The sequence below is a fragment of the Pterocles gutturalis genome, unplaced genomic scaffold (assembly GCF_000699245.1).
Source record: "Pterocles gutturalis isolate BGI_N339 unplaced genomic scaffold, ASM69924v1 scaffold16958, whole genome shotgun sequence".
Classification (NCBI taxonomy): Eukaryota; Metazoa; Chordata; class Aves; order Pterocliformes; family Pteroclidae; genus Pterocles; species Pterocles gutturalis.
Genome location: NW_010120829.1, coordinates 58,140 through 69,370, shown reverse-complemented (window position 1 = coordinate 69,370; position 11,231 = coordinate 58,140). Strand labels below are relative to the sequence as shown.

General features: G+C 35.2%; 1 protein-coding gene across 1 annotated transcript in view; it reads left to right on the top strand.

Moving 5' to 3' along the window:
• Positions 1-2,312: 2,312 nt before the first annotated feature.
• Positions 2,313-11,231, top strand: part of LOC104464364 (glutamate receptor ionotropic, kainate 2) — a gene marked incomplete at its 5' end in the record, with an annotated part of 33,647 nt that continues 24,728 nt past the window's right edge. The window contains one exon of the mRNA XM_010077040.1: positions 2,313-2,538. Within this exon, the coding sequence (XP_010075342.1) occupies positions 2,313-2,538 (226 nt within the window). The remainder of the gene's footprint in view (positions 2,539-11,231) is intronic.

The following is an 11,231-nucleotide window of genomic DNA, read 5'->3' as shown; positions in this document are numbered from 1 at the left end:
GTTGTATTTCCAGACAGGGTTTTCCAGTTAGATGAAACAGTATAGTGAACTAAACCGAATAAGATAATACACTTCATTTATTCTGAGATTCTAGGATTTCCGTTATCTTCTACAGTTTCACTAATCATGTGTGGACTTTTTTACTTTTTTTTTTTTTTTTCATTATTCTAGTAAGTGACCTATCCTAAAGATCTTTCTCTGATTTTGTTTGTGACCTTGGTCCCTTCCTTTTCAATAGTAGCTCTGACTTCATCCTAGATGATTAGCCATAGTAATATGAGCACTCTGTCCTTTAGAGGATATTATTTTATTTGCATAAAGAAATGTTTTTTCTTCAGTAGAGAGAAACCATTTCCCTTGCTAACATGTTTTCATTCTGTGGTTTTTTTTTCAAAAGAAATATAGAAATGCATATGTAATATAGGTCATTCTCTCTTTATATTCTATCATAACTCATTTGTCTTTTTTTTTTTTTGTCCTCAACATGCATCAGCAATGTGTATCTAACAGTTAACTATAATTTTTTTTTTTTCTCTGACAGTTTTTTATAGTGCTCAGATTACTTATAGTGGCTAAAATGTTTGTTTTGTGTACTGGGATAAAGATTTTATGTCAAAAGAATTAAACACAGGTTCTTGGCAAAATTTTACAAATATTGAAAAACATTCCTTTTCCACCTTTTCTGTGTTACATAGTAATTTCGATCCCTACAGAGCTAATATGGGTTGCTTAAAGTGTGTTATGCTACAGTGCAATATTAAATGCTTGCAAGAATTATTTGATTTTCAAAACAAACACTATGAGGAGAGACCATATCTCTTTGGTCTTTTCTATTCTATGCATTCACAGTATGTTCTGAAGAATAACGTTTTCCCCTTTCATTGTTACTAAAATCTTTTGCCATCGTCCACAAACTGTGTTTAGTACAGTAACAACGTTTTCTTGCAGAGTCCTAAGAGTCTTCAGTTTTGTTAGCATTAACACTAGAGTTAATTCAAATGCTTGATTTGCTACGTCCCCAGGCAGAGTGAAATAACTCTTGGATTGTATCTCAGCAGGGGGACAAAGTCATCTTTTTTTCTAAATAAATGTTCTTTTTATTCCACATACACTCTAATTCTCCTCTGGGGCAGAATTTATGGCTGCCAATCAGCTGAACTTCAGAAAGGTTTGTAGTGTTAATGTTTGTTTAGTATCTCCACCAGAGCTCTTGGCAGAGTTATGTTTAGGGCTGACTTTAAAAGACGAACGACTCCTTAAAAAGTCTGATTACACTAGTTCTCATGCTGTATTTCTACATTTTATTTACTGGGCAAGATTTAACTTTACTGAACATTTTCCAATACATCTTGAGTTTGAAACATTATGAAACAAACAGGGCAAATATAAAATATTCAATACTTCCAGTACCTTCAATTTATTCAGTGGTTACGATCTTCTAAGCGCTGTGTTTTGCAAAGATGAGGGAAGGTAATATCTTTTTTTAAAGAAGCTGAGGTGAAAGAAAGGAAGCAACTCCTTTATAGTTGCACAGCATCGCTTTGTGCTGAACTACTGTGTCCTTTGTCCCAAACTACTGTGTCTCTCTTCCCATCACACCAGTTCTTTTCATCCTGAGAATATTAAAGCAGAAATCACATATTCATTTCTAGGACTTTTAGTGGTCGATTTCTGAATGGCAAGCTAGTATTAGTGTGACCAGTGTGTGACATTATATCTCACCTAAAGTCTTTCTCCAAGTATTTTTGCAGTGTACCATGGATAAAATGTTTGCTGCCCTCTCCCTCACAACTGTTTTCTCCATATATTGCCATCTGTAAATGCTTTGATTACTTCAGGTTGCCATACTGTGCATGAGGTTTTCAGACTTGCTCAGGAGTAGCTGAGTGGTTGAAGTAAGAGTGAAAGTTTGAAATGTACCAGAATCCACAGATTCTCCTGTAACACTCGCCAACAATTTTTTATGAACTTGGCTACACTGAAATACTTAATTTTCTGCTGCCTTCAAATACTTGTAGGCCTTCATCCTACATAAAACCATATAAACATTCTCTGATTCTATGAAACAATAAAAAACAGATAAACAGCAGTTATTGTGCAATTTCTTGAGAATCTGTCCAGCTGTTCTGTTTTATACAGACAAGATAACAGGTACAGATGTGATGAAAGGTACAGGCACCCCTACAAGAATGCCTTAGCAAAACCTGACATAGTAAAATACAAAAAGAAAGCAATGTGCAAAATGAGCATTTACATTCACTCTTATAAGCATATTACTCTTATTCATGGAGCATCTAATATTTGTCTTTCAGAAATCCAAAATCTCCACTTATGACAAGATGTGGGCCTTCATGAGCAGCAGGAGGCAGTCAGTACTTGTCAAAAGTAATGAAGAAGGTATCCAGCGTGTGCTTACCTCTGATTATGCATTTTTAATGGAGTCAACAACCATTGAGTTTGTCACACAGCGGAACTGTAACCTAACACAAATTGGAGGCCTGATAGACTCAAAAGGTTATGGTGTTGGAACTCCCATGGGTAGGTGAAATGTCAACTATTTGTCCTCTGTTCATTAATCTTAGTTGTTGCAGTAACATAGAAAAACAATACACTGTTGCCTTCTTTACATTGCTAACATTTTCTCTCATTCTCTTTTTCCTACCAGGGAAAATATTATATATTTTGTCAAAATTTATGGATTTTAATGAATTTCTGAACAGAAAAAAACAGTTAATTTATAAAAAACGAACATTTTCATATGATGTCTCTCTTACATGATGCCTTTCGTATATTTGACAACAACAAGTACTTTTTGTAGCACTTTGTGTCATAAAGTGTTTTCAAAATGTTGATCTCTCTTTAGAGAACGAGATGCTAGTAGTACAAGGCTTCCATTAGCAAATGGGACTAATGCTTCTGTACCAAGAGGGCTAATCACTGAGATTCTTAACAGAGGAGGAAAGATTCCATAACATTCCATGTTGATGGAATGGGGGAGAAAATCAAAACAGTAAAAGTGAGAAAACTCATGGGTTGAGATAAAGACAGTTCAATGAGTAAAACAAAAGCTGTGCATGCAAGCAAAGCAAAACAAGGAATTATTGCACTACTTCCCATTGGCAGGCAGGTGTTCAGCCATATCTGAGAAAGCAGGGCTCCATCATGTGTAAAGATTACTTGGGAAAATAAACACCCTCACTCTGAAAGTCTCCCCCTTCCTTCTTCTTCCCCCATCTTTATATGCTAAGTGTGACGTCATATGATCTGGGATATCCCTTTGGGCAGTTGGGGTCAGCTGTCCCAGCTGTGTCCCCTCCCAACGTCTTGTGCCCCCCCAGCCTACTCGCTGGTGGGGTGGTGTGAGGAGCAGAAAAGGCCTTGACTCTATGTAAGCACTGCTCAGCAATAAGTAAAACATCCCTGTATTTTCAACACTGTTTCTAGCTCAAACCCAAGACATAGCCCCATACTAGCTACTATGAAGAAAATTATCTCTATCCCAGCCAAACCCAGAACATCCATAGACAAAAGATTTATTGAATTAACCTTGTGGATTATGGTTTTGCAGAGCAATTCCAATCCTGTATCAGGTCACATATTCTCGACTAGGTACAAAACTTTGGTTGCAAGATTAGAAGCCTACTAGAGGCATTAGTTTGGCTGCTAGAATCCTCAGGATGAGGTGCTCGGTTCCCACTGATTTAAATGATTTTTAAAGGACACCAAGTTACACCAGGGAAGGTTTAGGCTGGATATTAGGAAAAATTTCTTCACTGAAAGAGTGGTCAGACATTGGAACAGGCTACCCAGGGAGGTGGTTGAGTCACCATCCCTGGAGGTGTTCAAGAAACATGTAGATGTGGTGCTTAGGGACATGGTTTAGTGAGTTAGGTGGTGTTGGGTTGGACTTGATGATCCTTGAGGTCTTTTCCAACCTTAATGATTCTATGATTCTATGACATGAGCTGAGGATCTGGCTTTAGATTTAGAGTAGATGGGAACAGAAAATAGTGTGTCACAAAGGGTCTTTGCACAATGATCCTACTTAATATCATAATATCATTTTGCTGACTTCTTTGCAAAGCCAATATTGATGTTAACTCTCCTTTTAAGAGGAATTTTTATTTTGTGATGGATGTGAATAGGTTTTACGTTTTTCTCAAATAGGTCTTATATTTAATACTGATTTTATCTGTGACAATATTATACACTAAATCATTGTATGGGTAAAGTTGTTTCTAGTATAATTTTCATTATTTCAATAATTCACTATGAAATGGACATCTACAGAAATTATGATTCTGTGCATTCTGTCTTTGAGCATTAGTTGTTAGACGTCTAGTTTTAATCCATATACTACTTTTTCCACCTTGTTCTGTTGTGGCTTCTTTTATTGCTGAATATATTCTGTAGATATCTAAGTGCCAGAAGGGACTGGATTTCAGTCCTGCTGCTCTTTTTGGCATCTCATATTTTCTGATATATAAACCTTTTGCTGTTTTGAGGGTGAAAACCACCTTTCACTTAAATTTAGTATGGGGAAAATGAAAGCTTAGTGATAGTTTAAAATCCTTAAATAAGCTGCGTGCAAACTTGCGGTGTATCTGAAGCATCACCTGTAAATCTAATTGCCGTGGAACTGGCAAAGAGATAGGAATCAGAGAGAACAGGCTATATTACAAATTATTTTGATTATGTGTAAATCAGAGAAGCAGCATAAACACCAGAGAAAACAGATGAAAAGCAATGATGAGGACAGAAACAGGCTTTTAAAGTTTAGAGGAAGAAGTATTGGATGTAAAGATACAAGTAAGTAAACTGTCTTTTGGTCTTTGCCCCCTACCTTATTTGGGGAGAACAGGCACTATGCATGCACTATTTCTTCATTAACTTTGAATTGTATCAAAGATATTATTCAGCTCTTAGTCATCTGTGAGATTCCAAGTGATCACAAATTACCTGTGTCAAGAGAAATAATAGCATTGTGCAAGTGGATCTGTGAGCTGACAATGGTCTGAATTAAGATGGAACAAATCAGGTATCAGAGATCACCAAGGGAGGTAAAACAAGAGTTGAAACAGCATTAAACTTGTCAAAAGAAGTTGAAGTAAGATCCAAAAAACAGAGGAGGCCTTCATGAAAGGAAATATAAAAGAACTTAAAATAAGATGTAAAATAAGATTTTCACAAAAGAAATGAAGGTACAATAAAACAGCAGCATCTGGAGCTTTCCCTGAACAACTAAGAATAAGAGAGTAGTCCTGCGTTTAGGCAGTATCTATGAAATTCTGTCCAGAGAACCAATGTTTATAAAAGTTTTGTATGCTGTATATTAACTGCATAGTTTCAGAGGAAAGAGATTGGGTAGCCTCTGCCAAAACAGTGCATAGTTCACAAGTACTTTTGAAAGGAAACTCACATATCCCTAGTGCCTGTCAGAATATTTTTTGTCAAATATACTGCTTTATTGAATCTAAAAAATATTACAGAGCAGTGGATAATATGAAATAAACTCATGCATTATAGCTAATCTAATTGCTACAAGAAAAAATAATGCTGGAGTCATTAAAAGAACTTATGACATGGTTAAATCTACAGAAGTAGATGTCATCGTTATTTAATGATTATGGAAGAAGTTTATAAACAATCAATTGAGTAATGTCTTTTTAGAGTTAGTAATCCTAAAAGTAATTTGTCAAGTGCTTGGAAAACTACAGTGTAAAGGTTTCACTAACAAAGCACATGTTACTGCTTGTGCCTACTAGAGGCATGGTATCTGAAAGATGTAGATGTCATCTCCTCAAATTTAAAAAAATATCCAGTTTATCTCCTGGAAGAGTGGCTTGAAGTTGCAGAAATATTTGTGTGCAAGATTCAGTTTGTAGAATACAGTTGTTACAGGCCTTATGTCAAATAAAGTAGAATGAATACGGTTACTTTTGGAGAACATTAAAGGAAGTAGGTGTAATATATCTTGTTCCTTTTGAAGACTAATAGAATAATAGGTAATGAGAACATAATTTGGTTGAGTATAAGTAGCTACAAGCAGAAGAGCTAACAGCTTTCCTAACAGAAAAGTGCACTATCAGAGTAGTAGCACCAGCTTAGAGTGTTACCGGAAAAGCTCTCTGCTCACAATGTGAAAGTTAAATTCAGAGAAAGTTGGATGAGATGATGAGGAAAAAAACAGCAAATCAGATCATGTACAAGTATTAACTCCCTCCAAACACACCAAAGAAGCAAAATCTGAGTTTTCATGATTATTTTAATCTTTTAAAAAATATTAATGAAGTAACCAAAGTTTAGATTGCTAAAATGTGGCCTTGATGAAGGAAACTGGAAATTATGTACATTCAAAGTAGGACCAGCCTACAAAGTAGGATCAGTGTACACCTTTAAAATTAATAAAATACCGTAATGTTTGGAATAAGTACAAGGCAGTATTCTGTATATCTTTGCTGTTAGCGTTATTTAATATGTCACATATGATACACACAGCACTGAAAAATAGAGATAGTGAATTTGATAAGTTATACATACAATGAATATTCTCATGATACACGTTTATAAATTAAAGTCTTGTATATACTTGAATTCATTTTCAGCTAGCACCTCTGGTGCTAGGCTAGAAAAACTTAATTTATAATGAAAAGAGAAGGGAGAAGAGACCTGGGATGAGGTGTTTGACAGCAACTGATACTTTGGAGCTGATAAAGTAGAAGCTATTTGTAACTGGGGTTGTGTTTGTTTTATTTTCCATCTTGCAACTTTGTTTATAGCTTTGTAATCAATAAGTCTTGCTTTGCTAGAGCACATTCGTGGTGGTTTGGTTTTTGTTAGTTTTTTTGTTTGTTTGTTGGGTTTTTTTTCCAGCTTGAAGTCCTCATTCCAGGGTTTTATACTGGCTTTCCTTTCACATGTCCTATTAGAAGGCACTAGTTTGCCAATCCTGTGTTCTTTATCAATGAATCTGATACATACTGGAAAATTTTCATTAATATGCATAAAGTGTAAAGTATGCTGTATAGTTTATTTCTAATAATAAATCTATGAGTATGTATCATGTACAGTCATCTATCAGAAATATGTATTTATTTCTTCTAGTGGTTGGAATTTGGCTTTGTGTGGACATGAAACTCATCATCCAGTGTTGACATTCAAAGGAGGAAGGAAGGGAAGGAGGGAGGGAGGAAGAGAAAGAGAAACAAAAAGAGAGAAAGGACACAGAAAGCAAACGAACAAAGGAGGAGAGAGGGGAGGGCAGAGAGAGAATAAACCCTTTGGGTATGAAGAATAACTTGAATGTTTTCAGTGACAGATCCTCTAAAGTGTTATTTACCACCTCTAGTAGTTTTAATTGTCCCATTTCTTCATCACGCATGACAAAGGTGTTTAAAATTGGGTTTGTTCTTGAATAAATCCCAGCTCCGATAAATTTACCATTGCAAATGATTCCTGAATGTTTATGGTACTTCCACATGATTATGGTCTTCATATCAAAGAAAACTGTAACTTTTTTTCAAGAAAACCTAGTCTATCCAGCAATATACATTTCAAACTCTAATGAAACACAACTAATATGACTTTCCTACAGTCAACATACTGTAAACCAAAGTAATATTAGGTGGCAAATGCTGTTTTCCATCGTTAGTATTTATTAACGTCATTGTTAATGTGAAGTGAACCACAGGAAAGGTTAGAAATTTAGCTTCTATGCACTCTATATTAAGACCTTAGTGGTCTGCAAAGCTACTTTTCTTTTTTTTTTTTTTTCTTACTTTTTAATCTCCAATTGGAAGAAGAAACATATTTGAAATTATCACTTCGAAAGAAGCAAATCTTCATCTCTCTGGGGTGGTTTCAAATTCTTATTTCTTTTCCAAATTCCTGTTTCTCTTCAGCATGTTAGACAGCAGGCTACTTTCCATCTGGCTTTAGCAGATTTTCTATTGAATTGCCAATTGCTTCTGTGTTGAACCTGGATTACATAAATGGCTGAGAAGTGTATATGTCAAACTCGTTCCGTATGAGCAGATCTACTGAGCACACACCTTTCAGATGATCTACACTTATGTGGCACCTCAGGACTGTCCTGTAAATACCAGGCAAACTCTGTGTGTGTGTAGCTACATGCAAAGTAATGACTTTGACATTTTAGAAATTAAAAATGGTACGTGTAAGTAAGCCTAAAAATACAAAAAAGTGGTGTTTAAGAGATGGTGTATATAAAAAATAAGAGCTAGTCATTTTTTTACTGTTTCTCTGTGATTGTTGAGCTGTAGAAAGTTACAGAATTAGATTAAGAGGGGAGTTTAGCTGTATAGCATTGATATTCCTATAATATCTGATAATGGTGAGGTAAAAAACAGTCTGAGAAAAAGGTGAAATGCACATTTTCTTAACCTTTCTTCCTGTGCAGTTATTACAAGAAAATAAAGTGTGCTATTAATATTAATAATATCTCAGTTGCAAAACATAGTGAGCTGAATCTGTTACACTACTCTCTTCATTTTTTTACTTACTTTTCCCTTGCTGTGATCAAACTATGACTTTTCCTACTACAGCATATCACTGTTTGCATCCCTGATCTTTCCATATTGATGGACTATCAAGATGCCCTGAAAAATGCTGGAAAGTGTTTGAGGCTTAGAAGGCTTAGATCATTAACACTTAATTGTTAACTTAAAAAAAAGAAATGTGAACTCCCCCAAATATATACAGACTTTTCACTGTACCTGGGGATAAAATACAACTCTCAGGATATGAAAGAAATTAAACAATGTATTTTGGGGTCAACAGACGAAGTGGATCAAGCTACCAACATTTCATGGCCAGACTAAGTCTTGTGGAACTACCCATTATGCAAAGCTACAACAACATGCAATAGTAAAAGAGATCCAGGTATCAAAAGCTATTCATGTAAGTGTATAAAATATATCTGCACAGTGTGTATTTACATATATTGACAATAGAAAGCTGGTGGTTACTGTAGCACAAACAAGTTATACCTCCCATGTCAAAGAAAACTATATGAATAAAATAAACAGCCTTCTAGTGGAGATGCATTGGCTGCAGGCTGTAGACATCAGTATGCTCACTTATGTTCAAAGGATGAGACAAAACTTCAAGGCTTTCATGTTCTATTGATTCAGAGATGCCATTTTTAGTGAAGTTCCCTTTGCTGTTAATTCTAATGAAAGATCAAATGTCTGTTTTTACAAACATTTTTATATCTTGGAGAAAAAATATTTTTCACAGTTCATTGTTCTTAAAGATTCCCAAAATTTTGCCCACCCCCCTATGCCAAATAATGTAATGTGCGGATCACGTGCATATAGAAATGTATTTATATACTTTTGCACAGTGCAGTTCATCTTAACATTTTTTTTTTACTTAGGTATTCAAATCTTTTATTTTTGGCAAATCACTCACTTATATTAAAGATTTCACTGCAGAAAAAGAAGAGTTTCAGGCAATAATTTATGATCTGCTGTTTCATGTCTTCTCCAGGAATATGCTTCATGAATAATTTATATTTGTCTAAGCCATTAATAAATGCAATACAATGGTGTTTTTTCCTATACCAGTGATAGGCTCCTGGGTTCAAATAGAACTTAAACAAGTAGTTTAATCAGCAAATGTGTAACACTTAATTATCATGTCGTATCCAATAGCACTGTATAGGTTCATGTGATTTATATTACCTATTCTATCTCTAAGGAGTGACCTAGAAAAAATATTCACAGTGAAAGCTTTTATTTTATAATATTGATTTTTTTTTTTAACTGACCTGACTGTGTTCTTATTGCAGGTATTTTAGAAAAGATTTCATCACTTGCCACTTTTATTTAAGAGCATGTTTCCAAATATAGAAAATTTTAAATGAAGGCATAGTAGGGAATATAAATTACTTAAGAAGAAAAGCTTTTAATAGATGCTTTTAATTTCAAAGATTAAAAATTAATGTAGAAAAATACAAACAAATTAATGACTCTTATTTCCTAAATATGCAAAAGAAAGTGAAAAAAGACATTGTGAAGATGATCACAAAATAGTCTTAACTCTCCTCTTAGAGTTCATTCAGCCTCCTCCTTTGCTGCATTTATATTCCAGGAAGAGATTTGCAGCCTGGTTTTGTAATAATCTAAAAATTAGTTTACTTTTGGAGCTTACCTGTAAAAGAAAAAGTAGATAAAATTGGAGTAAATGCCTTGTAAGTGTGAGTATAACACTTCATCCTCCTACAGATGTGTAGGATGTTGCCTCATAAGTTTTTTCTAGCTTTTAAATGTCTAAAGCCTTGAATTCTACAGCTACATGTCTGAATTAACTTTTTTGTTAATCAGTTTTTACACTCAGAACATGAACTACATACAAATTAATATTGTAAACAAATGCCCTAGATGTTTTCTAGTAAAGAAATGAAATGTTATTGCATATTTGGAATATAGTGATGCTAGAAATTTTTCTTGCTCTGAGTGCTACCTATAAGTGTAGTAGAATGAAGTCCAGTTTAACAGAGATTAAAGTATGAATAGAAAGCCTTCTGTTTTCCAGAAATTACCTAAAAATGTATCTCAAAATTGGAGGTACAATTGTCCATATTCAGACATTATTGCCACCAACAAAGTAGGAGGCAGTATATTCTTTAAGCTCTGATTGAATGAAAATCTATAGTATGGTTATCTTTCAGTTGTAGATTCTTCTGATGGGTGTAGAGTTATGATACAGATTAGTACCATAATGATAAGGAGTTCTGGGCCACAGAATTTAAGAAAGATGCTAAGGTACTTGAATGTGTCCAGAGTAGGGCAACAAAGCTGGTGAAAGGGCTATAAGGCATGACCTGTGAGGAGCGCCTGAGGACACTGGGCTTGGCTAGTTTGGAGAAAAGGAGGCTGAGGGGTGACCTCACAGTTCTCTACAGCTTTCTGGGGAGGAGGAGAGGGAGCTGCTGAGTTCTTCTCACTGGGATCCAGTGATAGGATATGTGGGAATGGCTTAAACTGCATCAAGGGAGGTTCAGACTGGACGTTAGGAAGCATTTATTCACAGAGAGGGTGGTCAAACACTGGAACAGCCTTCCTAGAGAGGTGGTCGATGGCCCAAGCCTGTCAGTGTTTAAGAGGCATTTGGACAATGCCCTTAATAACACGCTTTAACTTTTGCTCAGCCCTGTTTGGTCAGGCAGTTGGACTAGATGATCATTGTAGATCCTTTCCAACTGAAGC